At 37.8% G+C, this 17,134-nt stretch overlaps 1 protein-coding gene across 1 annotated transcript in view; it reads right to left on the reverse strand.

Moving 5' to 3' along the window:
- Positions 1–3,582: 3,582 nt before the first annotated feature.
- ST8SIA4 (ST8 alpha-N-acetyl-neuraminide alpha-2,8-sialyltransferase 4) overlaps positions 3,583–17,134 on the reverse strand; it is a 47,749-nt gene continuing 34,197 nt past the window's right edge. Inside the window, exon 5 of the mRNA XM_005533405.3 lies at positions 3,583–5,052. Within this exon, the coding sequence (XP_005533462.1) occupies positions 4,770–5,052 (283 nt within the window). The 3' untranslated portion in view covers positions 3,583–4,769. The remainder of the gene's footprint in view (positions 5,053–17,134) is intronic.

The following is a 17,134-nucleotide window of genomic DNA, read 5'->3' on the forward strand; positions in this document are numbered from 1 at the left end:
ATACAAAAATCCTACACTCTAAACCTAACCATTTTGTGTGACTCATCAGTTTTGGTTCTCATCTCTGTCTCCCTTGTTAGTGGTCAGACAAGTTTGTGTCTCTCTGTTCCTGTTTATGGCTTCCCCCTCTTCTTAATATCCCCTTTTGTGTTAAGAAAGTCCCTGATCAGACACGTTAAAGGAGCAGGCACTCCTCTTCCACAGATTCTTACAATTAGCACAGGATTGATAAAATTACCGTAACTGTGTTACAAAGGAATATGGAACAGAATATAGGTGAAAATATGTGAGGAATTTTTTATTTTTCAGTTATACAAATAAAAAACAATCCCCATAGCTGTACTTGAAATCAGACTAACAGTGTCAAACTTGAAAATTCTGAGAGAGTATGTACCAATACTTTAAACCACATAAATTGTATGACATACACTCAGTAGCAATAGTACTGTGCAGGTACAAATCTCTGTAAATGCTCTTCCTTTATCTACATTTATAACAATTGTGCTTTTCCCTACACAAAGTAACAGTGCTCTTAAAAATAAATAATGTGCAATTTCAGAGTTCTGTCCTGAAATATGCTAATCTAGATCCCCATCTAAATCCTGGACATGTCTCTCCCAGGAAAGTCACTGCAAAGAGTGCTTAGCACTTTGCTAGATCAACCACTAAAAAAAGGTACCGAACCTGCACCAGTTTTTCTTCAAATCATAGTCAATTAGAGAAAAAGTACTGACCTCAAGCACATGTCGCTTATATTGTTTAACAAAAGAATGATACAGTCATTATTACACATCAGACTCAGATCTGAAAGGTTCAGTAGATCTTATATCTGGAGAGTGGCTCAGAGCTGTGGAAGAGAACTGTCCCAAGGCTGAAAAGTTAACAATCAAACATTTATCTATTATTTGTATGAAATGTGAAAGACCGTCACAGAAACATTAACGTGTATCTTAATAAGCAATTTACAATCAATTTATCTGGATGAAATCAGGTTGTTTAATACAAAGCTGCCATAAGCTTTAGAAAAATATACATGTTCTGCTGTCTGGATTTAGTTTCCAGTTCTTATTTTTAATGTACATTTAGGAACTACAGCAGGCAATTGGTATAGCTGATGAGAGAATAAATTTGAACAAATCTGAACACAGCTGACTGGCATTTCAGCTGTTCCTCACCAGGGCAGATAACATTACAACATTAAGGATCTTCCTTTTTATCCTATTACTTTGTATTAGTTGTCAATAGTGTTGGATTATAAAGGTGGTAATTATAATATAAATTGATTATCTGCTCTGTCTTGTGGGCAGCAGAGGTGCAAATGTAGATAAACAACAGGAATCACCCGAGGCAGCTATGAAGGTTTAAGCTGTTGACTGCTAACCAGAGAAGGACCACAAAGTGAAATCTATTCCACCTCAAAGTCTCTATACAGCAGTTAAGACTTTGCTGCAATGCCCTGGGTCACCTTTAGGTAAAAAGTCACAGAGAGGACATAATCTGTTTTTCCATTTAGGTCCTGGGGTGCCTTAACAGAAATGCTCCAAGAGCCCCAGGAGGTGTAAGGGAAAGGTAAGAAGGGTGTCTGCAATGACTCTATTGCTGCAGCTTCTCAGCTGTAGAGTGCAAACAAGAGGGTAAGTCCTGGGCATGTCTCACCTCAGGTCCCCACAAACCAAGCAGTAACTGGTGATCACAAACCATCTCAAAACAACCTGTAGCACAACAAAACACACACCAGGGAGCCTCCCAGAACCTTTGGGCTTTACATGGACACAGGTCTTATGCAAGAACAGTAGTGTAAAATGACCCCAGTGCCTGTGAAAACCTACACAAAGTCAGCTGCTACAACTGCAACAACTACTGCAACTTGCCTCAGAGAATAGTCTGAGACCCACCCCTCAGTACATCACACCTCAGCTCAGGATAACGTGAGGCAGGTGAGAGAAGAGATGTGCTGATGTGGAGTCCCATGGTTTTGGGAGGGAGGCACACCTAGGTGCTGGTGTGAGGGGAGAGTGCTGTGAGAAGGTTGGGTATGGATGACAGCAGAGTGCCCTGAGCCTGTGGCTCACAGTGTCCAAAAGTGCAGTACGGAAGGTAGAAAGCCTGCAGAAGATGAGGTTAAGGCCCAGTTTTGAGGAAATATGGGAAAATTCTGTTGTCTTTGAATCAGGTGCTATTGTCATGTCTCGTGCCAAACCAAGTCAGAGAAATTTAGTGATAGGATAAAAATCTGGACTCCATTGCTCATATACCAACATTAACTTCACTTGCAGAAAATCAAATGTGAAGCATGAAAAACCAAGGCTTAGGCCGGGGTTTAATTTGTCTACTGACTATTTAAGGGAAATCCTCTCACCTATCTTTCTGTTTACATGCTATTCTTTTCATTTATTCATTTCCACAAATTTTTTATTTTTAATTCTAAGGAATAAGAGAGTCCCTGTTGACTTTGCTGTCAGATACAAAATCAATTGGCATATTCAAAACTTCCACAGGTGAACAAATTCACGTCAGTTAATATTTTAGACTACTTGAGCATGCTGTTTGTTGATGGCCTGACACTAGAAAGAAGAAAAGACATTCCCAGAAGATAAAGATGAGCAGATGTTTCTCTGAGCTTCTGAGAGACTGGCAATCTGTGAATTCTTTATTTCAATAGCAATTTTGTCAATGTATATGAAATATGCTTTAGAAGATCAACAGTAGAAAAACCCTAACAGCAAGAACAGGAATATGTTCACCCTTCATCACAGAAATAACCTTGTTTTAAGATGAAGGTGTACATAGTGAACAAATAGTACCCACTGGTTAATCAACAACAAATTTTGCATGGCTGTTCAGTTCCTCGTGATGCCTTGGTTTCAGTCAGTTTTATGTTAGGACCACTCATTGCACATCAGCACGTGGCCAAAGTAAACTGTTCTAGGTAGGAGAATCTGGTGAGTAAGGAAAGATGTTATTGTGTCTTACATATAACAGAACTGGCTTTCTACTTCCTGTAATATTTGGCTGCAAGGCAGTGATTTAGCTACCAAATTTGCATAGTCGCAGATCTCAAATCATGCATGATGAAATACATGAACTTAAGAGGAAAAAATGGGTAATAAAGAGCATTTTCAGCTAGTAAAGGTTTTTGAGAGTGGTGACACATACGAAATTGCTCAAACTATTCAAAATTCAGAGGATACACTGAATATCATACTTGGAGACCAGGACCTAATGTAGTTCTGAAAACATAACAAGAAAATACCCATATATTATACCTGCATGCCTCTTCCTTAGCCAAGCATAACAGGAAAGATGTGAAACCATGATGTTTATCCATTTATGTGCTCCTTTAGCACTAAAGCATATCACAGGATGACAAGTACTGTTTCTTAATGTAAGCTGTACTTACACTCCACCCTCTCCTATGCTCCTGTAATTGCTTGTTCTCCTTTTTTTGGAAAGAAGGAAATGAAATAACTCTTGGTGTTTTGGATAAAGAAGACTGATGATCAAAAAAAAACGGTGAGATAATGCAGCTCTGTATTTTTGCAGTCAGTTACCCATCAGAACATCTAGATGATACAAAAGAGGTATATTAAATAAACAGATCATTTAATAGCATTAGAAGTTCAAAAGAACTGTATAATCTGCATTTTTTTCCCATTAATTGGCAAGGTATTTTTTTTCCTTTAGTTCCACTGTCACCTGAGTTTTTTTAGACTTTTCCTTTCCACCACAAATAAAACCGTACATATATATATATACACATGCACATATATATTTGAATGCACAAAGTAATTTCTTGACTCCTGCAGATTTTTCTGAAGAATTCTATATGCAAAGGTAGTAAAGAGGCTTTGATTTTAGATGCTTAAAAATATAAATAAAAAAGAATATTTTCCCTTAAGCAGCAAAGAAACGTAAATCCACACTATTTCTCCAAGAAAAGGAAAAAATGTGTAGAAAATTAATCTTTGGCAGTGAAAACAAGGGCACCCTATGTAGTATCTTCGAATCTGTACAGGAGTGAAAAACTTCTCTTTAAGTCAGACCAAAATGTTGTTTCATGTAATGGGTACTGACAACAGTATCTAGAAAAACAATTGGGATGTTGAGGATTGTGCAACAACAGGATACAACACAATAACACTTGATAAAATATTTGATATTGCCCTCCACCCTCCCATGCTTACAAATCTTCTTCCTTAAGACAATTGTGTAAGATGAAAAATTACTCATAACACCCTTGAAATCTTGAAAGGGCTCCAAAACTTAAAAGCAACAAAACACAATCAATGGCAATAAGAAAAACAGCAACAAAAGCTGAGGTTACTGATCGGTTTGATCTTACAGACTTCACTTTCTCTACTCAAATCCATCATGATATTTTCTGCCAAAGTCTGATTTATTTACTCAAGTAAATATTCCATCCACTGGGTATTCTTGTGTGGGCTGTCTGATGACAGTTGCAAATTGGCAGGCTCTTTTTCTTCTTCAATTAGTGATGAATGTGTCATTCCATCCTGTAAACACTACCGAGCATACATTCAAGCTTTGTTCTTAGTGAAAAGTGGCACTTACTTGAACCCTTGCAGTCAAGATAGCTTAGTTGTATAGCACTTTACAGGTATAATAGCTGGTTATGTACTTCTGATATGAGACATTTTTCCAATGGCTTAGTGGGTACTGAAAAAAATCCCCACTGTGGTCCCACTGCCATTCCACAACATCTTTATGATGAGGTGTGTATTCTGTATTTGTTGTACTTAACATGCGCTTTATTGCTGTATGCATTTCCCTGTTGTTAATTTAAGTGCTCCTCTATTGTGTAACACATACAATGTTTTAAACTCTAATGGCATCCTATGAGGACTGGCATTAGAAAAGTACCGATACTTCAGATCATCATAATAGTGATACTTGACTGGTCTTCCATGTAAATCCTTTGGGAATGGCCAAAATCCATACAGGTGAATTTCGTCACAAAATCTGGTAGCAAGTGTATACATGAGGAGACCAGTGCTGGGTCGTTTGATGTGGACCTTGTTTGTCAGCCAATAGCTGCAAAGAAAGAAAGAAACTCGTATAACTCATATAAAGTCACGTAACTTTATGTGAATAAATCCTGTGAACTTATTTTACCTACTATGCATTCATTCTACATGATGAAAAGGTGAAACTGCTCTCTGACCTGAGATTGTAATGACACTGTTCTGGTGCACCTTTATTCCTCCTAGAAGAGGTTAAGGGAGACCTTATACAGCACAGTGCTGGAAAACACCTGGCCAACTAAGGGACTTCAGGCTCTAATCCCGACACAAGATCATGTCTGCAGAAGCTGGAAGACTGTAGTTAACCTCCTCAGCAAGATCAGGGAACAGTCTCTTGTTACAAAACCTGACCTGCTGTGGTATCCAATTCATGTGATCGAGTGAGCCCTACACTGAATATTTGACTGGCCTGGTGGTTATGTCACAGACAAGCAGTCTAAGTAGAAAACAAGTGGAAATGACAAATGTAAGAATGTAACTTTCAGGAGCCAATAGAAGAGAAGCTCGATTTACTCACTTGTAATTAAACACATAAAACTACCTGTTGTTAAAGGCAGTCTCCAGATAAGCAAAACCTTACACTACTGATTTTTAAAAAGTTTTGTTTTGCACTCAAACATTCACTGGTCTGACTGAGGCCACAGGACAGTTTTCCTGAGCCAGGACCAGGAAGTCTGGTTATGGCTTTAAAAGCAGTAGCGAGTTTTCAAATACACAAATGAAAGCTTAACTGGATTCCAGTATGCAGCTCATGTTGGCACCCTCTGTCACCAACATTGTTCTACATCTCTTACCTTTAAAATCAGAATCTCATTAAAAGTGTCAGCTATTATCAGTAAAACACTTCTCCCAGGTCTGATTCAATAGAAAGTCCACTAGTACTTTATGGAAATAAAAAACGTCACTTAGATTCTTAAACCTGGTCATTCTGCTGATTCAGACAAACAGCAGCTGTACTGATCAGACTGTGGAAATATGTGACTGCAAGTAAGGGAAGTAATTATTACTTAGCCTTACCACACAAATGTAGCACCACTGCAGTGTGCCACTGTACTCAGCTATCAGCTGTGAATTGCTCCTACCACAGTCTAGGAAGAAGGTCAAGGGAGACAAGCCTCACCAGACCAGAGTTAAACTTGTTTTAAATGGGATTACAATAAGGCTGGAACTTAAAAATTAAACATCAAGAGTGCTATAAAGGCATTAATGATGTAGCAGGAGGAACCTCCCACCCCCCAATATGAGACAGGACAGCAAAACTACATCTTTAATCAAAGCTTGAAGTGTGTTAAAAGCACCAGATATTATGCAACAGTTTTATTAACCATTCCATTGAAACTGGCCTTTTCAGTTTCATTCTTTGCCAAAACCATAGCCTTGAATCACAGAGAGGTATGCATGTGAAAGCTAGTCTGGTATTTTTGGTGGGTTTCTTTGGTTTTCTTTTTGTTCTGTTTTGGGTTTTTCTTTTTGGGTTTCCTTCTGTTGCTGGCTTTTTTTGCTTTATCTTGGTTTGTTTGGTTTTTTTTGCAGTATACTCAAGTTCATTTTTTGAAAGCTGAAGGACCCTGCAAGCAGGAAACAGCTCTCAGCTGAGTAACTGCTTCTCCAAAGCCAGCATAGGGAATGACTCAGAATTTTGCTTGGCTGTAAAAACAGTATGGTAAAAAGCACATTTAAGGAGAGAATGCAACTGGGAATGGGTACATCGACAAATGACACATGCATGTATCATTTTTCATTGTCTTCATAAACATCACATTTGAGACATAACATGCTAAGCAGTTTATTTTTCACTCTGACAAGCAGCAACTCTGTAAGACAAGATAAACCAAAGGAAGGACTCCATTCCAGAAAATAAATGCTTGATTAAGGAAAAGTTGCTGGAGAAATAAATCTGAACACTTTCAGCACTTCGTATCACTGACACAGCAGAGCAGATTAAAAGCTAATTACTTTATTTTTGTAGAAACTGGTAGCTGTGTCTTGAGAAGCTGGTACTTTAATCTCATGCAGTCATCCATCTACATGAGTGTTTCTAGCCAAAGAGCAGTCAAAATTGGTGCATCTGGTACTACAGGGTACCACTGTTATCATTCCAGCCGAATTTCACCCTTCCAGAACAGATGCTCATGCAGAAAGTTAAATTAGTGAATAGGCAACTATTTGAAGAGGACACATCTTAATTAAGCATTTCCACCCAGAAATAAGTATGTAATGAAGGAATAAAGATGCAATGAAGACGCTCTTAGAATTTAAACATATAAAAACATATCTTCTCTTCTGTTTGTCATATTCAGTATTTGACTGAATAGTATTTGTATTATACAAAACAGAAGTTTAACTATTTGGTATTTCTCAAAATTGAGAAGATCCAAACTCTCTCTCTGTATATACTGAAAATAGAGCACTTGATGTAACTACTATAAAAATTTTGTAACTTGGCATCAATTATACTTCACATAAAAGAAATAAAATAATAACATGCAATAAATGAAACAGTTGGAGGCACTCAGTGCTCTAGGCTTATGCTTCCTATCTCTGCAATTCCTGGCTCCCAACATCTGCTTGAATTAATAGAATTGTCAAGTGGTGACAGATCTCACTTAATCTTTGTGATTTTTGTTCTGAAAGACATGTGTCAACTTTTCGGTTGGTCAGGCAGCTGTTCTAATCTCAAGCTGAGTTGAGGCTGGTTAAGGGTCAAGTGATGCTGTAGATGCTTTAACCAATAAGCATCTTTGTACCTGTTTTTAGTTTCTAGAGTTTTATTACAGCTTTAGTTTGAAGCATAAAGATACTCTCATGATCTACTTTTCGGGGATGCACTCATTTTCTGTTTAACTAAGATTACATCATGAAGGAAGCAACTAAGCATAGAACAGAATGAGAAACTCTTCCTTTTTCTCATAGCTAACCTCTAGATCTTCACCCATGACCAATTCCTGACTTCCCAGCTGGATTAGGAATCAGCTTAATTGACAGGACTGGGTGGATCTCAGCACGTTAGAAAATCGTCATTACTGTGAAGCCTCTAACTGGCCACGTGGTGCACCACTACATGCACTCACTTTCTTGGTGCCTCATGCTGAAAAACAACTCCTTTTAGGGGCCTGAAGGCTGAATTTATTGAAGATTAGTGAATGTGCAATGAATAAACACTCAATTCTATAATTTCTGTGACTTGAAGTTGAGTAGCTTGAATTCAAGGACATCTCTCTTCCAATTACTTTAATACATATGGCAGATGGTAGTGTAGTAAAGACACTGGCAAGACACCATGAATTTCAACTAATGCTCAAAAGTAATCTCTAGGGATAAGTGAAAAACAGCACAAATAAAGTACACTCTCTGCAAATGTAGAGAGTAATAGAGAACTTTCTGCAATGCAAGGAAAGTCAGGTCAGTACTTAGGTCCATGTATTGCATTTTATAAAACTGCCATTAATAAATACCATGTTGGCAACAGGTAACTAAAAAAAACCCACAATACACTGTAAGAGTAAGGGTCACCCTGCTGACAGTAGAGAACTGCTAAAAATGCTTCCTCCACAAAAAGAAGGGGTATTTGAACAGGTACTGGTTCCTGTAAAAATGCCCTTGTGTGCCTGCTATCATTCACTTCAGCTCCTCATCCCAAATCCAAGCATCTTTGCCTCCAAAACTTCTTACCCGCTTCAGACATATTAGGTAGTGAGCCATGGCCACATGTCTGATACCTCTTTTACACAGTCCAATATGGATCTCTTCTACAGTCGTTTCTTTATACAGAGCACACACATTTAAAATAGATTTGACATTATTTTAAAATCTGAACAATGATCTCTTCCATGTTTCAACTGTATTTTACATTAAAAAATGAAAATAATCCAAGACATTTTTGGTATTTCTGTTAGTACTGGAAAGAAATACTGTCAATAATGGATTTGTGCCAGCATTATTCTAGTACTCTGTAGTACTAGATGCTTTACATGTTTTATCCTTCCTTTTACTATTATTATCTTAATGAAACCTAGTTCTTATATGCAGTTCCACAACATAAATTGAAGACGTTTTAAAATTCTGTATGCAAAAATGTATTTTTTGTCAAAGAGCCTTCTTAGCTTCTACTAATACAAAAACTATAAAAATTATATAAAAATTGATTTTTAATTGAGTAGGTACAAAACCTAAGCATGTTAACCATGAGATTATTCCTATTGGAAGGAATGTCAGCAGACCTCTGACAGATGTCAGATCAATCTCTTTGTCCAAGTAGGGTTCCTCAGCCATTGCTGGCTGTTCTCCAACCCAACCACCTTTGTAGCTCACTCTTAAGCTTGCTTCAGTTGGAAAGTATCTTTTGTGCTTTAGAGGGCCCAAAGGTGCTTAACCAGGTGGGAAACTCTAAGTCCATGTTTAAAATAAGCAATGAAAAAGTGGAAGTCTGCCCTGATGAATCTGAGATAAATAAATTATTTACAACCAAAAGCATTGTTAAAAGATTACTTTGACACTTACATTTGTCTTTGAAATATGGAACATCAATATTTTGGCTTTTAAAAATACTGAATACTGTTTCTACCACACCAAAATACCACCTGTAGTTAGATATGCAGTCAAATTCACCAGACTTTCACCTATATCTATCCTCATATTTATGAAAATGGAATGTTCTACTATCAGCATGGCTGCTGGAAGAATGTCAGCTGAATAGCATGTTACTACCTGATAATGACTTCTTGCAGCTATTGACAAAAATTAAATTAAACACATACAACCATAGACATCTGTTTTAAAAACAGTTAAAATGATCTTCTGAGGAGACTATTACAATGACTAATGCATGCAACAATTGATGCCAACCATCATAATGTTATATGAATACTGTGGTATTCAAATTACAATTGTTCATCCTGCCACTGTGGAATAGATGACTTCTGACTAAACTAAAACATGGGACGTGCTTTCCCATGGCTGTACTCTGAGTGAAATGTTGTCTCAGACAAAGAAAATCAGATATGATGGGCTACATTCAAATACCAGGTAATTAAGTGTACTTAGCATCTTTATTTGCCTTATCTATAAATTCCAAAAGATGTCATAGCATAAACAGAACCAGGATCTGTTTGCATATATTTCAATGGATTTTGAATTCCCTGTTTCTGGACTGGACTGAATCTGAGGAAACATACATGTTTAAAGTCTGAATAGCTCAGAAGATTATACACTGAGCTACGTTTCTTGAGATGTCCAAGCTGATCTCCAAGCAAACCTCCTCAACACAACTGTCTGCCATTGAAATACTGTTCCTTTTACAGACAGAGAGAATATTTGTAAAATGATCTGAGAAATCATACATGGTATTTGAGAAGTAAAAATATGAACATTAATAGGAAGGTAAGGGAAAAAAATATTTTGAAAGCTGACAAAACATCTCAGTGTTACTCAAAAGTGTCTGAGTGAGAAGCTCAAGGATGTATATATTGTCTTGATTACACTCCCTCAAAAAATACTTCAGGACAAGACACAGAGTAAAGCAACATATGCTATTAGAAGAATAAAGTAACTTCTGTATGAGAAGATATAGAGTAGTTTGAAGAAGACAACTAGGTGGGGAGATGGAAAAACACTCCAAAGTTATGAAGTGGTGAAGGTGTTAAATAGGAATTTAATTACTACTTTAACATAAGCACTGTAACATAAAAAGTTATGGACTCAGTAAAGTAACTTATTAGCACGTCTGAAATAAACAGATGAAGGTAATACAATATTGAACTGGGAATTCATGGCAATACAATGTCTTGGATGCTATTGGCAACTGACTAAAAAACCCACAACTTGTCAATGTTCACAACCCAGTGGTGCTGATGAAGCTCCTTCTCAAAGGTTTGCTAAACTGCTGGTGATGGGAGCATATATCTGAAGGTAATCTTTCCTCTTTTTTCTAACTATTCTTCTGTTTCTGTGATGGCACCCGGCATTAGTAAGACTACAGGCTAGAAAGGGATCTCTTAGATAGCCACTTGTTCTTGGACCCAACATCTCTTTTCTAAGTAAGGTTTTAGGGCAAATATCTTCCTCTAATTCAAAGAATAAATCCTCTTCTTGTGCTTTCTTGTGTTCAGTGGGATTAATCACACCAATGATAGGAACAACCCTTCAATATAGCATCTCAATTTGTGTGAATGTTTTAATTAAAAATGCACTATTTGTCTTTTTCTTAATGAGATGCTTTGTGCAGAATGCTCCACAAGGAATCTGAAGTATGAAAGAATTAAAGTGTGAACAACAACACAGAAAATGTGACAGCCAGCACAAAAGCACTGCTGAGTGTTTGCACAAGATCAACCTGAAAGTTTTCAGTGTGCAATATTTTCAAAGAGCATACAAAAAACCCCTCTTTCATTGAAAGGAATAAAGCCCTTTAAGAAGAGCTGAAACTCCATCAGAGGTCACCCCAAAAAGTCAGGATTCTGTCCTGATCTGATCTACCTCTTTAGTAGCTAGAAACGTTCTCTGTGATACATCACACTACAGGACAGCAAGGAAAGCAAAAGCTACTTACTATGTTTCTAGTGAAACTTGGAAAGAATATCCATCAATATATTTTAGAAATTATTTAAGCCTTCAGGGATACATTTACAAGACCTGAACCTTTGCCAGTAAGTATGTTTAGTCTTCTATCGCATGAAGACAGAAACATCTACCCTTGCTTCAGAGCCATGAAAGTCACTGTCAGCAATTGACACTCTAGCACAGTACACACCACTGCTAAAAAGCGATGCTCGCTCAACTCATGCACAAAATCATTTTCAGGAGTGAAACATAGCTTAATTTTAGAAGAAGCCCCTTATAAAAAAGTTGAGATTACAGCTTCACTAGATGTGCACAGAGACATATGGCAAAGGTGCAACAAAACAGACCTAGAGTACATTTTACAGGTTTAGGAAGTCAAAACAGAAACCTCTGGAGAAAAGGTTTTCCTCCTGACAGATCAGCTCCTTCCTGAAATATGATGCAGAGAGATAGATCTTCCAGTGAGGTGTTCCATGTCTATCTTATTTCTGTGACACACCTGGACAATAATACATGTCTACTGTAGAGATAATGGAGCAAAATATAGAATTCTATGAATTATAGAATCACAGAATTGACTCAGTTGGGAGGCACCTTTAAAGATCAATTAGTCCTCTCCCCGTGTTCTGGGCATGGACATACTTCACTAGACCAGATTGCTCAAAGCTCCATTCAACCTGGCCTTGAGCAATTCCAGTGACGGGACATCCGCAAACAGCCTGAACATCTTGCTCCAGTGTCACAAAACTCTCATGATAAAACATTTCTGCCTTCTGTCTGCTCCAACTTACCTTCTTTCAGCTCAAAACCACTGTCCTTCGTACTGTCTTGGAGGGATGGGTTAATACTATCTCCCTCCCCAGCTTTCTTGTGGGCTCCCTTCAGGTACTGGAGGAACACAGTAAGGTCTCCCTGGTGCATTCTCTTATCCAGGCTCAGCAAGCCCAGCTCCCTCTGCCCATCTTCAGAGGAAGGATGCTCCAGGCCTCTGATCATTTCTGTGCTGCTGCTCTGTACCTGCTGCAGCAGTCTTCTTTCTGCTGAAGATTCTAGAGCCAGATGCAAGATTCCAGGTGCGGTCTCAGCAGAACAAAATTGGACAGAATGAACCCTCTCGACTTGCTGGCCCTGCTCCTTTTGATGCAGCCCAATCAATATACAACTGGCTTTCTGGGCTGTGAGTGTGAATTTCCAGCTCACATACATATGAAGACATGCTACGGTTTCCTTCAGCTTAAGAAGTCCTAAATCTCTCAAAAAACATTTTCAAAATTTTTTTTTAAAATCAATTTGTAGCCATAAGCTAGAAACCATCAGTGATAAACAAAAAGACTGCAACAATTTTTCTTTTACTCCCCACCCAGACATTATAAATTAATGAACTACCTTCACAATTATAAAATGAAAGTCAATGTGCCAGTGTGTAATTTCAAATCAATCTGTTTTTAAGTAATACAGACTGAACCTGCATCAAGTGAACTATTTTTTGTTATACATTTTTTGGAAACTGCTAGCATTTCTGGGCTTTTTTGTTATCTTTAACCATTCCAACAGTTAAGATGACTATTTATTATTTTCTGTATTTTTTATCTTGTTCCATGGAACCATTTAAAAATATGGAAATATTAAGGACTAAGATAAAACCTTAAAAATGTTGGAGAGCATTTGAACAGTGTGACTAATAGATGTAAAAATGGTGATCAAGAACCCTTCCGAGGATTTGCAAAGTCAGACAGATGTTTGTAGATGGCACATAAACAGTCAAATCTAGGTGAAATACAGCATCTGTGGCAACATACAGTAGCAATGATAAAACACAAAAGAGAATGAATCTGATAAATTAGAAAGAACTACAACTATCAAGTTGAATATTGAATGTAAACAACTATTTGCCATAATTTTATAGTCCTCCTTTCTCCTTAGTTTCACTCTTTCTGCATGAAACCTCAGAAGATAAACTATTTACCTATGTCTATAACTATAAATCACAGCAGCAAAAGAAAAAACCTTGGCTGGAAAAATTCCATGGGATTGCCATTCTGGAGAGCACATTGGGCCCAATTCTAAGAAATTAAATACTTATAAAAGTAGGTAAAAAGAATGCAAGTATATTTTAAATAAATAGGGCTACAAATTGTTTCAGAGTGAGTCAATGGCCTTTTCTCCTTTGCATAGGTTGCAAATACTACTTATTTTCTTCTCTAGAAAGGGTACTGGTATTAGTTTGGATTAAACAGAAGCAATGAATCAAAGGGATGATTCACAAGCAGATTGAAGACAGCACAAAAATATTTTATTGGTTGAAAAAACTCAGTAAAACAAGATTACCTACCACTATTCCACACACAGAAACTTATGTGAAGGTGGGAGAAATAAGCCTGTCAGGCAAAAAAACCATACACGTATAGTGTACAGAAAAGTTCCAGAATTTCCTAACAGCAACATGAGAAGGCAGTCACAGGAAAGAGATATTTCAGGTTTTAGGACATTTATAGCCTAAGCTTGTATTTTGACTCATGCTCATGATGGGTATGTTTTAGAAGTTCACTCCTCCCCTGAAGAAAAAGTTTGGCTGTGAGTGGTAACAACTGCTAGAAATAATTCCTTTCCTCTCCACTCATCTTCTAGGGCTCCTTTCCCACCTAGGGGTAGCACAAGAGACACAGCTGCTCTTCTCTCCTACTGGAACATTTTACTGACCTAGAGGTTGATCCAGACCAGCTGTGACGCTGGTTGGCTTCCTTTGCAGGGACTTTGTCTGTGGCATCAGGACAGCTGATATCAGCAGCCATCCTCAAGGTGCAAGACTGACACAAGCTCAGTCTTCTGTGACTTCTTCTATTTCTGGAGCTAAACTGAGAAATCTGAACCCAAAAGTATACCCCACCTGGATCACAAGGACAACTCCAGCAGAGATTGTGCAGGATGATAAATAAACAGGCTCAGAAAGAATACTGAAGCAGTCCCTTGACAGGAAACCTTGATAATATCCTAGGTCAGCAAAGGTACCGCCGACAAAAAATTAATTTTAACCATGTTCTGCACAGTAATTTGGTTATACAGCCAATGCCATGGGGTATCTAAAAGCAAATGTTCATATTAATACTGAACTTCATGAATCTTGAACCCCAAACTGTGTCCTGGGGTTTTGACTTTTTCTGGGAATTGGTGAGGGCATAACAAAAATTACATTATATTTCATTAAAAATTACCACAAAAAGACCTATCTATCTCCCATGCCAAATATAGGCAAATGGAGTGAAAGACTAATTAGGTTTGTAAAAAGAGTGCAACTGACTGGATAAAACTCTTCAACTGTATTAGTGAAAGGTTATCTGGGAAAGCAATGTCAAATTAAGAACATGGAGAAATCTTCTGTGGAACAAAGATCTAACAAATTCAGTTAAAGGATAGTAGACTAAAAAAGAACTATGAAACCTTTGTGTAAAGTTGTAACAGTAAGGCATACTAGAGTGACTGGGGACATTGCCAAGTGCTTTGAAACACACAGGTAACTTCTTATTAAATTAATAAAATATGGATTTCAAAAACTTACATAAATTCTTAATAATTTATGAAATAAAATTCATTATATAAAGTATTAATTCTTCATATTTGATGAAGGCATTACAACAACTTATAATTTATTAGAATTTTTCCTATGAAAATTTGAACAGAATATTACTGGAGAGGTGTATTTAAAATTAATAACTTGCCCCAATTCCAGCTTTCACCATTAGATCTACTTTTTGCTGCTGAGGGAATATCTATTCTTATTCTAATGGCCAATGAATATATTTCTGTAACATAAAAATTTTATCTAACTAGTTTTCTCTCTTTTCAAAACAACGCAAGTACAGACACGTCCAGAAGAAAGATCTAATATATGAAGAATAAAATGCAGTGCCCACTATGCATAGTAGTGAATTACGAAGACAATAATGGAAGGGCCCACTCAAATTGTTAAATTCTGACTTTATCACTTCAAAATAATTTATCTGTTGTCTAGAACATCCATTCCACAGGTCTGTATTCTTGAAAGACTATTTTCTAAAAACTTGGATGACCTGGTTAACTCTACCCTAAAAAAGAAAAAGCTTGGTATGAAAAGTTGTGTTGGATTTTCTTTCTGGGCCCAATACAAAATAAACAGTTATAAATGTAGGCAAAAGAAAACAACTAAATTTTAAGTAGGGCTACAACTGGAAATGTGTTTTAGAGTCAATTGCTTTTAGAGGGGCTCAGCTTGGGATTTTTTGGTCCCTGCTATGGAACATTATATTACATGTCCTGAAACAGGGCAAAATTTATAAAGATGATCCCAGTATGAGTACTCTGCCCACATCTGAAACCATTTCATTAACGGCATAGATACTGAAACTCATGTTGAAAAGTGCAGCCTGTAAATTTTAGAATATGGTCAGGATGCTCTTTGCTTATTGGACTATAAACAGTTTTAACCTGCTTTCAGCTTGTACCAGCTGCCCTTTACAGCTGAAGTCAAGAATGCCTAATATCAGGCTGGGCACAGTAAAATAACATGTTCAGTGCTATGCTGCTTCTTAGACTAACTTCAGCTGTATAGAAAATCTGGTCTCTTTCAATTTAATCAATACAAACAGAAGTCTCCTATGTAGGGATTATTGAAGAAAATGTGCATTACAGGACCTTAAATTTGATCAGTGCAATGAACCAGAGCAGATGAATCAGATACAAAAGCTATTGATTTTATGATCTGTCTCGGGGTGATTTATGATGATAGTCTATTCCACAATCCTCTGCTTTATGCTCAAAAATGGTAGTTGTACCTTTAAGACCTAAGACTGTGTTTGTGTTGGGCTGGGGAGGAGGGAGCTTTGGGGCTTTTGGTGGGCATGTTTGAAGACTCATTTCCCAGGTGTTCCATGGCTCTGTGAGGTTCAGGTCTGTTTGGCTAGCTTGGCTGCTTGGCCCAAGGCAGCCTTTCCCTTCCCTGGCCTGGAGCAGCCGCAGTAGGAATCTTTGACCTGCCTTGAGGTGAACTCAACAGGGGCAGGTCTGAGAGTGGAGTGGGACTGCTGGGAGCAGGGCTGCCCCTGTTCCAGCCCTACACCTTAGGGAGCCAAGGGAGAAAAAGCACACCAAGAGGCTCCAGACCAGCTGTTTCACCCCCCACGATTGCTGTGGAGAGAACAATGCCAGAGAGACACCAGGGCTTTGCCTCCTGCTGGAATTCCTCTGCGGAAGCTCCACTTCCCTAGGAGTGAAAGCTGGCACCATCCCGCACCACCTGTGGGGAAGAGGCATTTCTCCAGCATTTCCACCATTCTCTGGGCATTTTTGGGTTTTCATTCCTCTGCGAGTGTGGGGTAGAACATGACTTCTGACGGTTTGGTGTTGTTTTTCTTCCTCACCTTGTAGGCCATTTTGTTGTTAATAAACCGCCGGGTTTTTTTTGCACTTTCCTCTATTAGTATTCATTTTCTACTGGTGCAGGGGGCTTGGTTAAACTCTTTAGGAGACTACTCATTACAATGTGTCATCTCAAATTTGTC

Source organism: Pseudopodoces humilis, chromosome 4 (assembly GCF_049639895.1).
Source record: "Pseudopodoces humilis isolate 2021_Gansu_Grassland_sample_001 chromosome 4, ASM4963989v1, whole genome shotgun sequence".
Taxonomy (NCBI): domain Eukaryota; kingdom Metazoa; phylum Chordata; class Aves; order Passeriformes; family Paridae; genus Pseudopodoces; species Pseudopodoces humilis.